Source organism: Benincasa hispida, chromosome 11 (genome assembly GCF_027475165.1).
Source record: "Benincasa hispida cultivar pf3 chromosome 11, pf3_genome.v1.1, whole genome shotgun sequence".
Classification (NCBI taxonomy): domain Eukaryota; kingdom Viridiplantae; phylum Streptophyta; class Magnoliopsida; order Cucurbitales; family Cucurbitaceae; genus Benincasa; species Benincasa hispida.
Genome location: NC_143488.1, coordinates 88773544 through 88792134, shown reverse-complemented (window position 1 = coordinate 88792134; position 18591 = coordinate 88773544). Strand labels below are relative to the sequence as shown.

Below are 18591 nucleotides of genomic sequence, written 5' to 3'. Positions count from 1 at the left end.
CCTCCATCTTCTTGAGTATCAGGGTCTCAGATATCTTCATCTCCTTGAGTATCGAGAATTAGAGTACTTAAAACGTTTCTTTTCAAATCATACTTTGAACATAAATTCCTTGGCATCCCATAAATACTTAGCATTTGAAAATGGTAAATATAACACGATATTTTGCATTATATATTAGGAATGCCCATTAAAATCATGCATGAAACATGTCATTTAGAATATACCACATTGAGCTTTCCAATAGAAATTTATACTTTAACATAGCTTAGAGACATTAGGCATATAGATCACATATGAGAAATTCATGTTCAAATATACTTTAAAAACACTGAACATGGAGCTTATAAGAGAGAACTCATGCTTTTAGCATACTTGGCAACAGGAACGTGTAGGTTGCAAATCACCTTCATAAAAGAGTTAACTTATCTCAAATAAAATCATTCAATGAAAGCATTTAAGTAAAACATGTTAAATCATTTGTCTCTGACTGTTTATTGGATAGCTCCTAAAAAATTATAGGTTTTTTCAACCTCTATTTGGCCTGTAAGTACATTAATAACCCTTGGTTACTTATCTAGCTCACCTTTGAGCTTAATAACTTTAATTTAACTTAACCTTTTAAGTCCTCTTTTTCCTTTACTTTAATTAATCTTCACATTTCTTTTTTAGTCCACATTTAAGTATTTTCATAGTCTAGATTCCATAACACTCCTTAATGGACTCAACAATTGCTTACCAACTCCAAATTCCCAAAACTAGATCAATGTCAAGCCCACGGTAGCTAAGAACACAACTAGGCTTGATGGGAGTTGTGCACGCACACTGGTCCCTTAAGTGCATGGACAAGGCAATCAGGTGGCTCCTCGGGGACGGTAATCATGCGCATGGGCGCCCTGGTGAATGGCGTGAGCAACAGCAACACGTACGCATGTTAGGCATTGGGGTGCGACGGATTGGGCGATGAGCTACCTTTGTCACCTAGTTGGGCATGGTTGTCCGCACAGTGAGCATGCTACATGCAATGGGTGCATGCGCGAGACACGCATCAACAACCCTACTCAGTGCCTGCCTTCTTCAACCGCTGCTTTCGTTTTCAACACCTATTTTCCAAACTTAACTTTCAGTACTCAAAACTCCAATTTTCACCATTCAAACTCGAATTTTATTTTCATAAACCTTTTACATAACCTTTAAACTTACTTACCTCAAAATTGGAGCTTCTAATTCCTCCTTATATGCTCAAACTTCATCAATATTTAAGGGTTACTCGGCTAAGCTTAAAATTCAGACCAACCTCCAGATTTTATCACTTTTCACCATCAAACCTGTTGAATTTCTTCACGGCAGCCCTGGCTTGTCTTGTCCACCTATCAAGCTTCAAAATGGCTGAAAAATTTCTACTTTAGCACGAGTGAATTGTCCAAAACGATCTCCTCTTTTCAGCTCATATTTATATTAACTCTTGCATGTCTTCTTTGTATATTAGGGTGACACCTCATGCCACTAACACTTCAAAGCATCAAAAGAATGACCTCCTGCTCCAAGCCCACTCGGCCATAGGCTTTTCTTACCGCCCCAGGCTTCTCCTGCTCATTGCCTTAAGCTTCATTTCTTCATCGCTAGCGCTTTCTTCCCTTCCCTCGCCTTATGTTGGCCCTCCTTGCAAGCTTCATCGCCTCTTGCCAAGCCTCCCATGGCTTGCCTGCCAAAGTCTCTTAGGTACTCTCCAAGCCACAAGCCTCCACGCTTAGTCTTCCTTCCTTCAACAAACTCTTATAAAACTTCACAAAGTGTTTAAAACACTTAGCTACCCAAGAGCATCACTCAATGTTTTAACTTAGATTTTCTCAAGCTTAACACACAGAAAACAAATTTCCTTCTCATTTCCTTCTTTTACTAAGCTTCACATCTATACAACAAGGATTAAAATTTACTAAGTATCTTTAAACACACAACCACCAACGTTAACTTTAAAGCATAGATACTTAGGAACTCAAGTTCTAGGGTTTACCATTTTTTTTCCCATTGGTTCTAGACAGAAAATCGATGGATTAATAAGCAATAATTTCTTTTCTAGTTTTTTTTTTTTTTTTTTTTGAGTTGCAAGAAAAAATATAGACATGATGAAGGAAAATATTTTTTTTTTTCATTGTTAGTTTATTTGATCTTTCTTCTATTTAAATTGTGAAATTTTTGTTCTAACACAAAATTTCTATCACGATTCAAGTTGAAAACGAGTATAAACTTGCATATGAGAAGCTCGTTGTTCAATACATTTAGTGGACAACAAACATATGATCTGCTTCAAATTTTGATTTTTTTAGTTAGAATTGGAATGTTATGTGACTTAGGTTATATGAATTCAGTTTTGTTAAAAAGGAGCAAGGAAGTTACTTGAAAAGAGTTGACATTTTGTTCAAAAGCAAATATTTGAAAAAGAATAAGTAGTTGGGATTGAGCAGTAACTACGTTTGTTTGTAATCACTATTTTTTTACGAATGTCATCCATTTTTTCTCTTTCTTTTCTTTTTCCTTTTTAGTATTGTTTCACATTTATTATAACGGATTTGATATACAATTAATAATTTTTACAAACTTGATTTATTGTTTTATTTTTGCTATACACGTTTTGTGTTTTTTTTTTTTTACTATTTTGTGTCTCTTCTTTAATATATTTATGAATATTTGATAAAAAAAAAAAAAAGTAAAATCAAAGGGTTTTATTTTTACTATTGAATTCAAATTTAGAAAGATTTAGTTGAATAAAACTTAATTTTTTTTTTCAATAGAAACAAGATAATGTATTTAAACCATTGATATTTGAATGATTTTATTTTTAGTATTGAATCCAAATTGGTGTATGTAAACAAATTTTGTTAGTTTATTTTAAGAAAATAAAACAATTTATGGATAACTTAGTTGGAAATGTAGACAACTAAAATTCAAAGAGAGTTTTTTACCGGGGTTAGTAGATATGTGTTGGATTTCATGAATGCTCAATTTTTTCCAACCGAACCAAGATTCTACTTCTAAATCATTTTTTTTTCTTTTTAATTTTAAGAATATATAATTATTTTCTATTAATAACACATAATATCATTTTGCTTTGCCTAAAATAAAATAACAATAAATAGTTTTTTTTGTTAAACCAGTCAAAGTTTGTATAATTTTGTGCCATCAGTATTAAAGAAACAAGAACATGCCTAATACAAACTTAAATAATTTAAAAAATTAATATCTGTTTAAGCTACTTCTTATTTTAAAATTCTCTAATTCAACATTTCATCATTTTTTTCCTCAAAAAATCAATTAATTCAAAAGAACCCCAAGAAAACCAAACAAATAACGTGGGTGATATTTTATTATGTTCTCTAGTTTATAACTTTTATTTTAATTACATCATATATATTTTAATTTTATTCATCAATTTCTTTTTTTCATTTCTATCTCTTTCACTACTTTATAATATATTAATAATTTAACTCAATAGGAGTATAAAATTAAGCAAATACATAGAGTTTTAGCGACTTTCATTACTAAATTTATGCCAAATAGTCAAACTAAATGAAATATATATCCATTCAATATTCAAATGTCACCATAGAAATTTAAATTATAACAAATTTTAATCACATGCAATACACGAACAATAATAAAAACAGTAACAATTCTTTGAATTTTTTTTTAAAATAATGTTTTTTAATAAATAAAGACAAAAATAGGGTTTGGAGGAAAGTATTCCCAAAAATAGGTGTTTAAATCGTGTACCCGTATTACACCTAAATTGTGTACCCGGTACACGATAAGACCTAAATCATGTACCGGGTACACAATTCCTTGGCTACCTGGCACGCCCAGTCTGGCGTGGCAGTCATGTAGGTTTGACTGAGGAAATCGTGTATCGGGTACACGATTACTCAAGTCGTGTACCGGGTACACGATTTCCACGCCTTAAAAGCTCCCCCCCAACCCTTCTTCTTCCTCACCGAAACGGCTATTCATATTCCCTACCGTCGATTTCCCTCGCCCAAGTCGTCGATCCCTCACCGAAATCTTTCAAAACTTTGATTTTGCTCGACTTTCAGTCCTCCATTTGATCTTCACCGAATCTAGCGGTCGTGGTTCTCGATTTTCCTACATTTTTTGCTGCCGAATTTTGTTTGGTATATTTCTTTCTCCAGTTGGGCTGATCTATATTTATATGTATGTTTTGGACTGTTTTTTGACTGAATTTTGCATGGTATGTTTTTGTATAAAGAGTTATAGTTTAAGTATGTATAAATAGTTATATTTTATGTATGTATAAATTGTTATAGTTATAGTTTATGTATGTATAAATAGTTATAGTTTATGTATGTGTAAATAGTTATAGTTTATGTATGTATAAATAGTTATAGTTTATGTATAAATAATTATAGTTTATGTATAGTTATAGTTTATGTATGTATAGTTTATGTATGTATAATTTATTTATTTATGTATGTATGTATGTATTTATAGTTTATGTATAGTTATGTATTTATAGTTTATGTATAATTATGTATGTATAGTTTATGTATTTATGTATATATAGTTATAGTTTATGTATAGTTATGTATGTATAGTTTATGTATGTATGTATAATTTATTTATGTATGTATAAACTATAGTTTATGTGTATTTATGTATGTATAATTTTTGTATATTTTATGTATGTATAATTTATGTATATTTTATGTATGTATAATTTATGTATAGTTTATTATATAGTTTACATATGATTGATTTAAACTTAGAAAACTTAGAAATTAGAGTTTGTTGGGTTGACATATTAACATATTTTTTGTCAACTATAACAGTTGAAAAAAAACATAATAAATATGTCGATGTGTCCTGAAGATTTAGTAATTCTTGATTTTTATTTTTTTACATGTATTCTTTATTTCATGTATTTGTAATCTTTGTGTAAATAATAAATTTTCATGTAATTTTATATTTCATGTAATTATATTTTTTATGTATTTATAATGAATTTATGTAACGAATTTATTTAATAAACTTATTTTATGTAATTGTATTTTCTTATGTACTTTTTATGTATCTTTTATGTTATCGATTCTATTACGTAATATAATTTGAACTTTTTAGATAATGGAGCCTGGTTCTTCTAATCCTGTCCAATTGTACCAACAAAACACGCATTATTCACAAGCGGTATGGGATAGTTTGTCCATTATAGTGTTGAGTTGTCAGAGGAGGGAGGCGACTGCACAGAGTACTATCCCATTTGATCATCGCATCATTCCATACGTTCAGGAGGCGGGTTTTCTTAGGGTTACATAGATTTGTTTCATCCAGCTCGGTTGACACCTGATTACTACTCTAGTTGAGTGCTGGAGACCAAAGACCCACACATTTCACCTGCCCTATGGGGAATGCACTATTACGCCGTAGGATGTCGCCGTACAATTTGGGTTAAGAATAGACGGGCAACCACTGATCGGCTCACTACAGTATGACTGGAAGAACGTCTGTGAAGAGCTCTTAGGCGTTCTACCAGAGGATCTGAAGGGATCAAGATTGAGTATCCCTTAGTTGGCATCCTAGTTTTCCGAATTATCTCCTGATGCCGACGACATCAGCATACGTAGGTACGCACGAGCATACATCTTGCAGCTTATTGGAGGATTTTTATTTGCCGACAAGTCAAATACTCTGGTGCATCTCATGTTCCTCCCATTATTGTCTGATTTCGAGCACGCTGGTACGTATTCGTGGGGTAGTGCATGTCTTGCATGGTTGTACAGAGAACTTTGTCGGGCTTCCAATGCACAAGCGTTGGAAATAGCGCGGCACTGATACTATTACAAGTGTGGGCTTATAATCGATTTCCATTCGTAGCACCACAAGTACAACTACAAGCCCCAGATCATCGGCCACTTAGTATCAGGTATTATTTTATTTATATATTTATTTCATTATCATTTTATGTAAGAATATAAACTAATTGTATTTTTTATAATTTTAGATGGAGTGGTGTATTAATTGCCTCTGAACAGTTAGCAAATATGTTGCTCGTGTACAGGAAAACATTCGACATGCTGATGCCCAATCAGGTAGTAAATATGTATATAAATGAATATTTAAAAAAATTTATATGTATACTTATTATTATTATTATTATTATTTTTTTGTCAGGTTATTTGGATGCCATACTCACAGATTTAGTAATTATTACCTGATTATTGTCGTGATGGTGAAGACATCTAGTTGACTGTTAGCCCTCTTAGATGCTTCCATATAGTAGAGTGGCATCATCCAGATCATGTGCTGAGACAATTTGGGATGTGACAAACAATACCTTCGTTGTCCTATACACTCCCAGAACTACACCAGATTGATTTAAGGGGTAAGCACGACCAAGACTGGCGTCAAATCCATGCGGAGTATTTATCCTACTGGCATAGACGACGTGATCGTTGTGCACAGGGAGAATTAACATATGGGCCAGCTGTATCAGACGACTACTTTCCTTGGTATAATTCGATCACAAGGCGATTTATCTCACCAGACGGCGCTTACTATTACTGCATGGTAAGATATTTCAAATTAGACATTTTCCATATATATAATATGAATATTGTTTAATATTTTTTTTATTCTACGGAATAATTTTATCGGCGACGTTCAACAATATTCAGTACAGAACAACCTTCCAGAATTGGGTTAAATGTGTCAGTAAACATTGATGAACGTAGAAAGTATTATTCAACAAACAAGATGACTCAATGTTGCTGACACCGATCGAAGACGTATTCGTCGTAGACGAGCGCGACAATGGGGTGAACCTAATTTAGAGGGACACAAGACAACCCCCATGAGGAGTAAGGGCCAAGTGGTCATTTTTAAATCCCACATTGTATCATTTTTAAATCCCACATTGTATCATTTTCAAATTACAAATCTCAAAAGAACTAATTGTAAATATTATTTAATATCAACAGAGTCAAAAGTACAAATTTTATGTCTGTTGAGTTATACTAATTTTAGCATTGTTTGTCCAACACATAGAACATTTGGATTACAAATTTTTCATTCATGAATTTTAGTTTTGTAAGCCAAATATAATTTTGTGTTTTATTTAAACTAGTAATTTGAAATAATAAAAGTACAAAAGTATTCAAAACTCATCTCAAAGATTTGTACATTCAAATATTTACAAATTTCAAGCTTGTAAATTATGCAAACCTTCTAAAACTCATTCTTCTAAATAATACAAACATAAATCATAAGAATCTAAGGACTTCCCAATTCCAAATTAATTTTTATACTTTAAACAAAAAAAAATTATAAGCGAACTCGTGTACCGGGTACACGAGTTCGCTTGACCAGTCAACCAGTCAGCTGACGTGGTTAGCTGACTGGATTAAATGGAGTACACGAGTCTGCCACATGGAAATCGTGTACCAGATACACGATTTTATTACCCTAAATCTGAATACTTTTCCAAAACACCTATTTTTGAAAATATTTCTCTCCAACCCTATTTTTGTCATTATTTATTAAAAAAAAACATTTAAAAAAATCCAATCCTTTAGAAAAGAAAAAAATAAAATAAGAATCCGAGAAGAAAAATGAGAAAATTGACAAAAAGGACTCCTCTCCCCAGTTTATTTTTTGAAAAAAATGATACTTTTTATTTTACAAAGGTATTGTAATTAAAGTGTGAGGCGGGGGAATCGAATCTCAGACCACGGGATTGATGATCAAGATCAAATGACATAAACTTGTTTTTTTGGACCCCATGATGATCAAAGTGATGTAAGTAAGGTAAAACTTGGTATGGTTAATTAATTTATCCTTTCAAACTTATTACATGCAACCAACCACAGTTACTAATAAATTGCCTACCTCAATCACCAATTAATTACAATCTCATTCCATTATCCACAACAATAGGACAAAAAAGGTAAAAAAAAATGGAGATTAGTGAAAGAAAGAAATTAGTTAAAAAAAAAAGATATTTAAAAAAAAATCAAATTTGAAGTGAAGAAACCTGGCCGGGCTTCATAACGCATACAAGGGCCTTACTAGGTCGATGAGACGGTGTTGACCTGGGGACCAGGAATCCGTCAGGTTTTTCTCTCTCTCTTTTTTTTTTTTTTTTGGTCAAGCATCGGGCTTGGTAGAAATGACTCGATTCAGACACGGGCTGAATATCTGACGGGTTTCTCTCTCTCTTTTTTAATATCTTACCCACTACTAATACCATATTCTTTTTAATTATAGGAAAATTTCTCGCGTTTGAGATTGTTTTGGTGGTTTTTGTATTATTGTACTTGTTTTAAAGTTGTTTTGCATGATTCAATCTCAAGTGTTTGATAATTAATTTTATAAGATTAAAACTTAATTTGTTTTTCTTTTTTGTTTAAATTATTGATTTTCCATGATTTTCCATTGTTTTGGGATTATTGTAGTTATTTTGTACATGATTTTGAATTATTGTACTTCTTTTGCATGAGTTTGCATGTTGTTTTTATTTTCACTAGTTCAATCTCAAGTGTTTGGTAATTAATTTATAAGATTAAAATTTAATTTATTTTTCTTTTTTGTTTAAATGATTGATTTTCCATGGTTTTCCGTTATTTTGGGATTATTGTACTTGTTTTGTAGATGATTTTAAATTATTATATTTGTTTTGCATGATTTTGTATGGTTTAGAGTGATTTTGCAAGGTTTTCTTTAACATTATTTTGCATGATTTTTTTTAAAAAAATTTCACTAATTCAATCTCAAGTGTTTGCTAATTAATTTTATTAAGATTAAAACTTAATTTACTATTATTTTAATTATTGATTTTCAATCATTTTCTATTGTTTTGGGATTATTGTACCTATTTTGAGATGATTTTGAATTACTGTACTTGTTTTGCATGGTTTAGATTGGTTTTGCATGATTTAGAGTGATTTTGCAAGGTTTTCCTTATTTGTATGATTTTGTATGTTTTTTTTTATAATTAATTTTATAAGATTAAAACTTAATTTGTTTTTCTTTTTTGTTTAAATTATTGATTTTCCATGATTTTCCATTATTTTGGGATTATTGTACTTATTTTGTGGATGATTTTAAATTATTGTACTTCTTTTGCATGATTTTGAATCATAGTGTTGTACTTGGTCCCTAATCGACTAGGGAGCGATCGGGCCACCCGTACCTCGCCTGACTCCGAGACACAATCTTTGAAGCTCAGTCCCCACCTAGCCAAGGTGGGCAACTCCAAACCTAATCAGGGCTTGCACCAGGTGCGCAACTTTATCCCTGATCCATACTCGACCAGGGATAGACTGGGAAGTGTCATTGTCTCTTCGTTTGCCTGCCCCAGTCAATACCCGGTTAGGCTCGCATGAAGTCCGACCGGGTATTGCTCATTTTTTCATAAAGTAAAGTTTCAATTTTTATGGGGAAAACGAACTTTTTGGGTCAAAATTGTTTTAGAGAACGTCGAAAATGATGTTTAAATGCAAATAGATTCTAAAAGTGAAGAAATTTCACTTAAAACCTTAAAAATACATTGGTTCAGCATCTCAGATTCAAAATCCTAAAAATACAAAAAATACATTTACCAAATTTGATCCTGCAAAGATAAAAGAGAATAAAATATCCAGCGTCTCAGAAGATCTCAGAAAAAACATACAAAAATACGAAAAAGGGTTTGAACCGAACATGAGTGAAGAAGAAATTTAGTGGACGAAGAGAAATCCAATCAGTCGAACCAACGAAGAAATTAGGTCGAAAATGGCAACGAAAATAAGCTAAAATTTAGTCGAAAATAAGTTAATTGGAATGCAAGAAAGGAAGCTGGGAGAGGAGGGGACAGTGATTTTTGTGATTTTTGTGATTTTTGAAATCTGAAGTAATTATATATATATATTTTAAAGGTTGGAGCGTCCAGAAAAACAATGTTTTTTTAAATGGTCTAAATTTATAAAGTAAAATGTCAAAAAGACTAAACTGTCAATTAAGCCGAAACGAAGCTCACCGTCGCCGGTGCAAAGAAGAGAAAATGTCAGATGATCGCAGTTTCAATCCAATCAGAATCCAACGAATGTCTCTATGCTTCTCCGGAACCAAACTCCAAAGACTTCGCGAGAAGAAAGAAGAAAACGCACAGACGATTTTCCATTTTCTAAATATAGAAACACAATCCTGCGAGAAAATTGGATCTCCAATGGAAGAAAAAGAAAAAGAAAATGAATCTCAAACAATTTCTTCCCACTGGATGCGACCATTTCAAACCCTACCTGTTGTCTCTCTCCGGAATCGAAACCCAGAAATTTTTTCTCCAGGAACAGAGGTTTTGATTTGCTGTAGTCGAATACCAGAATGATCTAATTGGAGAAGAGAACGTCCGAGATCGGAAGCGCCATCGGATCGGTACCGTTTGAATATCTCGGAGATCAACTCTGGCATCTATGTTCCCCATTGTCACAAAATGTTCGATTGTGGTGGATACAAGTCGCAGTACATCGCCGGTCACAAGGAGAAATTCGTGAGGTACGTTTTCCAATTCCTGAACAGAACTAATCGATCTACACTCAGTTTCTTCGTCCATTCGAGAGATTTTACTTTCCATGTTACCTCGTAGGTTAGATGATTTGGATTCAAATTTGTCAATGCCCTCCGGAACAAGCAAGATGAAGAAATGCCGATTCAACCTAGAAGGCCTCCCACTGCCATTCATCAGCCGATCGAAGCCTCGAAATGCGTCGAAATCGTTCCGAAGGGGAGTCCAAATGAGCTCTGACGGAATCATAACCCTAGGTCGGTCGCTCCGCTCCGGCGTGTCTAAAGTCATCTTCCCGGAGGATCTGAAAGTATCGGAACAGAAAATCTTCGATCCGCAGGACAAATCGCTCCTCTTCTGGAATAAGCTATTCGTGTTGTGCTGTATCCTCGCCGTCTCTGTCGATCCGCTCTTCTTCTACCTCCCCGTGTTCAACCATGCCTCTTACTGCCTCGGAATGGACACTCAGCTCGCCGTCACGACCACCACCGTGCGTACGGCCATTGATGTTTTCTACTTGATTCGCATGGCGTTTCAGTTCCGAACGGCTTACATTGCGCCGTCGTCGAGGGTGTTTGGTCGCGGCGAGCTTGTGATCGATCCGACGGAGATCGCGCAGCGGTATCTTCAGCGCTACTTTATCGCTGATTTTCTCTCTGTTCTTCCTGTTCCTCAGGTTGGTGTTTCTTTCATGAAAACAACAGCTAATTAACACTGAATTTCCATCATCTTTCAGTAGAATTTGTTTGATACGTTTGTGTGTTGATGCAGGTGGTGGTGTGGAGGTTTCTTCACAGGTCAAAAGGCTCAGAAGTTTTGGCCACAAAACAAGCATTGTTAAACATAGTGTTTCTTCAGTATATTCCCAGATTTGTTAGATTTATACCTTTGAACATAGAGCTTAAGAAGACAGCAGGTGTTTTTGCTGAAAGTGCTTGGGCTGGTGCTGCTTACTATCTCCTCCTGTACATGCTCGCCAGTCATGTAAGTAGCCCCTCCCTTTTTCTTCCCAATCTTAATCGTTTTTATAATGTTTTATCTTTTCATCCCCACTTTAGAAATATTGGGTTGATGACTTAGTGGAGAAATTTTTTATCTCAATCGATCACAGATACATTTTAAAATTTTAAAAGAGTAAAAAACCAATTGAGAATCCCTTAAAATAAAGATTAGAATTCTTAATATGTTTAGCCTTAATATGAATCTAGTACTCATGTGTCTTCGATGTGTTAGCAAAGTCGATATACATGGTTGAAGTCGAATTATCTGTTTGGCCAATGGTGATGTAACTGGAAAATGCAGATAGCAGGAGCATTCTGGTATTTGCTGGCAGTGGAGAGGAACGATACATGTTGGCGCCAAGCATGCAAAAGCACCGGAAAGTGCAACATTAACTTTTTGTATTGTGGGAATAAGCACATGTCCGGGTATAAGGAGTGGAGAAATATAAGCGTCGATGTTCTCACTAAGAAATGCACCGCCATCGGAGACAATTTACCTTTCAACTATGGCATTTACACTCAGGCCATTTCCTCGGGCATTGTTCAATCCAGGACTTTCTTCTCCAAGTTCTGCTATTGCTTGTGGTGGGGCTTGCAAAATTTAAGGTCTCCCCTTTCTACTTTTTAATTCTCCTCTTTTCATCACTTCTTACCTTCTTCAATTCTCGATTTTGTTTCATATATACTTCCACTTTTTTACCGAGTTATGAATCAAGGACTCTGGATGTTCAATTTTGTATCTAACAGCTATGTTGGTGAATTTTAATAGATTTCAAATAGGACTTAGAATGCAAAATCTCTTCTTGAAAGTTCCGTTTGTGTTTGGATCTTGAATGTTCGACTCTTCCACAGTACACTCGGTCAGGGGCTGCTCACCAGTACCTATCCTGGGGAGGTTATCTTTTCTATCCTAATTGCAATTTCTGGGCTCCTCCTTTTTGCGCTCTTGATTGGAAACATGCAAGTGAGTTTTTCTTTTGCATGCTCAAACTTATGCTCACATGGTTTCAAGAATGAACTAAAAGTACTTTTAGGTGATTAAAACTACATTTTCTAGTACTACACGTTGTTTGATCGCTTGTATTTTGAATATTTGGTTCAATTAGAAATTTGTTCCCTGGAGTTTCATTTCAATTTTTGTCTTTATATTTAAAGTTTGCATTAAGTCCTTATATTTTAGTTAAATCCTTACAAATTGTGTTTTCTACTGCAAGACGTTACCATATTCAATACACATGAACTTTCTATTTACATGGTAATAGTTGGTCTCTTTGTTGATTCTATATTATGGTTTATGTTGAGTTGAATATTGAAGAAAATGGAGAGTTCGGATGGGCAAAAATGGTTTAGGAACTATTTGTGAAGTTTTAACCAAATCATAGGAACAAAATTGTAACTTCTAAAACTACGGGATCAAATCAAAATGAAATTGAACAGTCAAAAGTCATTTTGAAAAATGAGTGTATATAGCTTTAAAGATAAATCCAAAAAGTTGGTGAGATTAGCCAATTTTCCATTCGAGAGAAGTATACTCAAACCTCAAATATTGACTCAACTCCAAGTTCTTATATTACAAAAACCTAAATCAGGATCCAAATGTTCTTGACATGAATAATGATGCTCAAAATATAGTAACTGGATTTGTTTTTCTACAGACATACCTTCAATCTCTAACCGTCCGACTTGAAGAGATGCGCATTAAGAGGAGAGACTCTGAGCAATGGATGCACCATCGACTGCTTCCGCCAGACTTGAGAGAAAAGGTTAGGCGCTACGATCAGTACAAATGGCTAGAAACCAGAGGCGTTGATGAAGAGAGCTTGGTTCAAAGTCTGCCTAAAGATCTTAGGAGAGACATTAAACGACATCTCTGTCTCAATTTGGTTAGAAGGGTATGCACTAATTTCATTACTTCTTAGTTTTTTAGCATATAGTGGATCCACCCCTTACCATCCCAAAATGATCATGTCCACCACTTCGCAAGAGAAAAAAATATATATTCTTGGTCCTTACATTTTGGGTTAGTTTTTATTTGGTCCTTAAATTTCAAAATGTTACACATTTAATCCTTTAATTTTTGAATTTAGCTTCAATTTAGTCACTAAATTTTAAGATTTATATTTTTAACTTCAATTTTTTGCTACATAATCATTTTTCTTCTTTAGTGTTAATGTCTATAAATTAATTTAAAAGAATTAAAAATAATTAGTGTTAATGTCTATAAATTAATTAAAAGAGTTAAAAAATTATAATTAATTAAGATTTACTATTTTTCACCACTATTAAAATTATGAGCATAGCTAAACAACATAATGCTTGATCCACTTCATAATTATTTTAAATTAATTAATTGACATTAATATTAATGAGTATTTAATGAAACATTAAGATTTAAAGTGTAAAAAATTATAATATTTTGAAATTTATAACTAAATTAAAACTAATATCAAAACTTAAAAGATTAAATATGTAATATTTTGAAACGAAATTAAGATAAAAAATATATAGTCTCATCTGTTCAACCTTTGATCTATTCGTTACTATGTGTGCTAATGAATTGAATAATTTGGTAAAATGACTAATACACTCAGGTCCCTTTATTTGCAAACATGGATGAGCGTCTACTAGACGCAATATGCGAGAGGCTGAAACCAACATTATACACAGAGAACACATACATCGTACGAGAAGGCGATCCAGTCGACGAAATGCTCTTCATAATCCGTGGCCGTCTAGAGAGCGTCACAACCGACGGCGGCCGTAGCGGCTTCTACAACCGCGGCGTATTAAAAGAAGGCGATTTCTGTGGTGAAGAGCTTTTAACATGGGCTCTCGACCCCAAGTCCGGCTCCAACCTCCCCTCTTCCACTCGCACTGTCCATGCCCTCACCGAGGTTGAAGCCTTCGCCTTAGAAGCCGAGGAGCTCAAGTTCGTGGCCAGCCAGTTCCGGCGCCTGCACAGCCGGCAGGTTCAACACACCTTCAGATTCTACTCTCAGCAATGGCGAACCTGGGCATCGTGTTTTATACAGGCGGCGTGGCGGCGGTACTTGAAGCGGAAGATTGCGGAGCTGCGACGGAAGGAGGAGGAGGAAGAAGATGCTGCGGCGGTTGCAGCTGCATTTAACACGTCAAGGCTCGGGGCTACGATTTTGGCGTCGAGATTTGCGGCAAATGCGCTTAGAGGGCATCGATTGAGGAATATGAGTGGAAGGAGCTTGATTAACTTGCAGAAGCCGGCGGAACCTGATTTTTCTGTGTATAAAGGAGAGTAAAGTCAATTAAATGTAATGTAAAGGGTCCTTTTTAATTTCTCTCTCTTCTACACACATATGGTGGCTTCTTTCTAAACGCCCCTAGCTTTTAATTATGTTATATATATGGTTAAATTATATCAATGTGCATTCTTTTTTTTCTTTTTTTATATATAAGGAAATGTGTATTTCAGGATTAGGCTAACAATTATATGTATACCTTTAAATTTATTTCCAAAGTTTCATTTTTAACTTTTATTTTAAAAACGACCATCTTTGTCAATTTTTCAATTAAAACAAAGAGATATGGGGCGTGGGAACGATTTATAGAGCATGGGCATATTGTATTAATCTTTGAGGTAAATTTCAATTTTTACTCTCATTTGTGGTTCAATCTGATGTCAAGGAGATGATGAATCTGATAAACTTACTAAGGTAAAAAATGTAATGGCAAGACACTCGGGAAATGCCTCTTTCTCTTTTTGTCTTCGAAATAGGATTTGAGCTGCTGATATGGTAGTTCGTTGTATCGTTGATTTCTCAATTTTTCTTTTATATATATTTTTTTCTTTCTTCTAATTCGGAGGATTGTAGAAAAAGTCGAGTTAACTTTCCCAAGTAGGTGCACAATATTATTTTTTATGGCATTTTGTGTCCGTTGTCCCTTATGAAGTTAGCTTCTTTTAAAAAAAAATTACTCTCATTTTAAAAGTTTCTGAGCTGTTGTATTGAAAAATAAAAGATCTAATAATTATAATAGACATATTATTAGAACTATATATATACGATAATTTATTATATTTTTAAATAATTGCTTGTGACTAAATATCTTTTCAATTTAAAATTGCACTATATTATTTTTTTTAAGTATGTTGGCGATAGAATCTTATCCCTGTTTGTTCTCTTGTGAGACTTTCGTGGGCTTGACCTTCATCCGCTTCTCCTCTTGTGTGCTAAATTTTAAAAAACTACTTTTATTAGTTTTCAAAACTAGGTTTCACTTTATAAAAACATTCTTAACAAGTAGGATAACACAACATAAAAACCAATGATGGAAGCAGCGTTTATAAGCTTAGACTTAAAAAACAAAAACAAAAAAATCAGATGTTTATCAACTTGGAATTTTTTTAGTACGTTAGGAGGTGAGTTGTTTCAAATCACATACTTCTTGGTTACTGGTATATATTATTTGTTAGTTGAATTATGTTAGCTTTCGTGATACGGAACCTTAATAATTTGGATGTGCTTTTTTTTTTCTTTCAATTTTGTCATTTTTGCTATTGCCGACACGCTAGCGCCACACCTAGTAGAGCTATAGTACACATGCATTATATAAATAATAAAGGGCATCTTAACGTCCGTTTAGTAGACAATTCAAACATTGTTTTATGCTTCTTTACATTCACTAAGTTCTAGGAAACATGCATTTAGTAGTCCGTATGAATTTTATTTTCGAAAACTATTTTCGGATTTTATGATTCAAAGAGTGCATATTCTAAAAACAATATTATTATGTTTTCAGTTCATTCAGATTTTGAATTTGAAATTTAGAATGCAGAATTATAACATAAAAGATAAAAACAACAATAGATATAAAATTTCATGTAATCAACTCAATTATTTTGGTTAAATTAAAATATGCAATGTACAATATATTATATATTATATGATATTACAAAATAATAATTATATAAGAATTTTAACTTATAACAAGTTTATGAATTAATTAGTAATAATTTATATTGAACCGATATTTGGTGAGTAACTAATAGTTAGTTTTATGATTTATAAATATATTATCACACATTTTGAAAAAAAAAATGTTTAAATTGATTTAATTTATGAATGGACAACCTAACACAGATATGAAATAGGAAATACAACCCTCTATTAATAAAATTCATTGTTTTAAAATCTTGTTTTCATATTGCCTACTAGTTTTTTTCTCTCTCTTGTTTGGCCATGTTTGATGATGTGTGACATTGAGGGGTTAAGAGACTATCTAAAATCATGTCCTTCAGTTGCACAAAAACTAGAGCTTTTTGAATCCTTTTTACAATTCATGTGTTTGAGAGTTTTTTTTTTCTTTTTTCTTTTTAATAAAATGCAACTAAAACTGATCATTTTATCTTCCATAGTAGTGTTAAACTCTTGGGGCAAGAGAATTTTATGCTTGTCTCATGAGTGGTCTTAAGGTAATTTTGAGTCTTGTTTAAATCCTGAATAGAATGATAGCTTTAAAAAAGAGTTATAATTCCTAGTTTAATTTAGACTTGTTAATGAATTTTATATGTTAATTATCCTATTTTATAATTATTGAGCACCGAAGAGGTGGAACCGAGCAATTGGAGTCAAACGGGGTTAATTTGAAACAATTTGGAGGTAGTTTGAGCATCCATACTTTAAAGGAGAAAAATGACTAAAATACCTCTGACCGGAGCGTCGCAACCCTCGCTCAACTCTCTAACACAATGCTGTAAGGCAGTATGCTCATATACAAGGTAGTGTTGCAACGTTAGGGAGATTTGGGAACGCCAATGCATCTACGCATGTGCCTGTCGCAAGCAAGTGTCACAACGTCACTCCAACGCTTGAGGGTTGGGTAGACAAGAGCATTGCAACGCTCTTCCTAGCGTTGCAATGCTACGACTGTATTATAAATATTTTCTTTCGAATTAAGTAAAGGAGGGAGAGAGTTAGCCCGTCTTAAAGAGCATGTTGCTCGGTTTTGGCCATTCTAGACCAAAACTCATGAGATTTCCTTTCATTTTGAGTTGTACTTGTAAATCTTGGCATCGTGAGATGGATTTGATGAACAATTAAAGGCCACAATGTCGGTTTTTGAGGTTTGTATGGATTTTCTTGAATTCTTTGAGATTTCGTATGAATTTTTTACTGGATGTTTCTATTTCTTTGTGATTTCCTTTCTTTGGATTCATTTCTAGTACAAGCATCTAGGATTGATGAACTGACAACTCGATTTCTTGTATGTCTATCTTTACTATATGTGTTTTTTATGTTCGTAATTGCATTGAAAGCATGCTTAATTAAGAAGCAGTAGGTTTTAGTTTGATGCATGACATGATTTCTAGGCTATCTAGGATCACCTAATTGATAACAAAACCTACAGATTAGAAATGCATTGGGATAGAACTGGTCATTCTTACTTAATGTCTTAATCAATTTAAGAACGTAATGTAATTAGCTAAGTAAATTGCATTTTTGTAACGAGCTTAGTTAATTTAGGAATTAACAACATGTTGATTCTCATTAGGGAGTTTGTATGAGTTATCTCTACATTCGATTAGACTTAAGAAATAGTTAATTCATGATTGTTTTCATAATTAATCGATGATTAGATTCATAGAAAAATCTACGATCTCTAAATCGACGAAGGTAATCTTGTGCTCGATCTCTCTCTTTCTCAATCTATCTTATTTTTCTGCATTTTAATTTTCGCATTTAGTTTTCTTGTCAACCAAACAACAAAACCCCATTTTTATTGTTTTTCGTTGTCAAATTTAGCTTAAGAGAAGATAAAATTTTGGCCTCCCTGTGGTTCGACTCCGTACTTGCCGCTTATGCTACTTATTAGTATAAGAAGTAGGTTTCGGTAATATAAAAATATTTTTGTTTCAGTTTGGAGTCGAATCAACGACATCAATTTTCAAATTTAAATAAAATGGTACCGTTACCGAGGAGGCAAGCCAATTAATCTCTTTTAGTTGAATTTGACTTGTAAACTTTAAAAACCCCAAATATATATATATATATATATATATTTGTCTACTTG

At 33.4% G+C, this 18591-nt stretch overlaps 1 protein-coding gene and 1 pseudogene across 2 annotated transcripts; both read left to right on the top strand.

The window, feature by feature from the left end:
* The first annotated feature begins 5130 nt into the window (after positions 1 to 5130).
* Positions 5131 to 9386, top strand: LOC150033017 (serine/threonine-protein phosphatase 7 long form homolog; annotated as a pseudogene).
* Positions 9387 to 9933: 547 nt separating this feature from the next.
* LOC120091804 (putative cyclic nucleotide-gated ion channel 8) lies at positions 9934 to 14942 on the top strand. Of its 2 annotated transcripts, none has more exons than XM_039049937.2 (7): positions 9934 to 10533; positions 10625 to 11219; positions 11315 to 11527; positions 11846 to 12150; positions 12397 to 12508; positions 13200 to 13436; positions 14136 to 14942. In XM_039049937.2, exons 1-7 carry the CDS (start codon positions 10472 to 10474, stop codon positions 14817 to 14819), a joined length of 2208 nt encoding a protein of 735 aa, XP_038905865.1. In that variant the 5' UTR covers positions 9934 to 10471; the 3' UTR covers positions 14820 to 14942. The 2 variants fall into 2 exon arrangements, with proteins under 2 accessions (XP_038905865.1, XP_038905866.1); XM_039049938.2 differs by having other exon boundaries at positions 10394 to 10533; positions 10630 to 11219.
* Positions 14943 to 18591: the final 3649 nt, after the last annotated feature.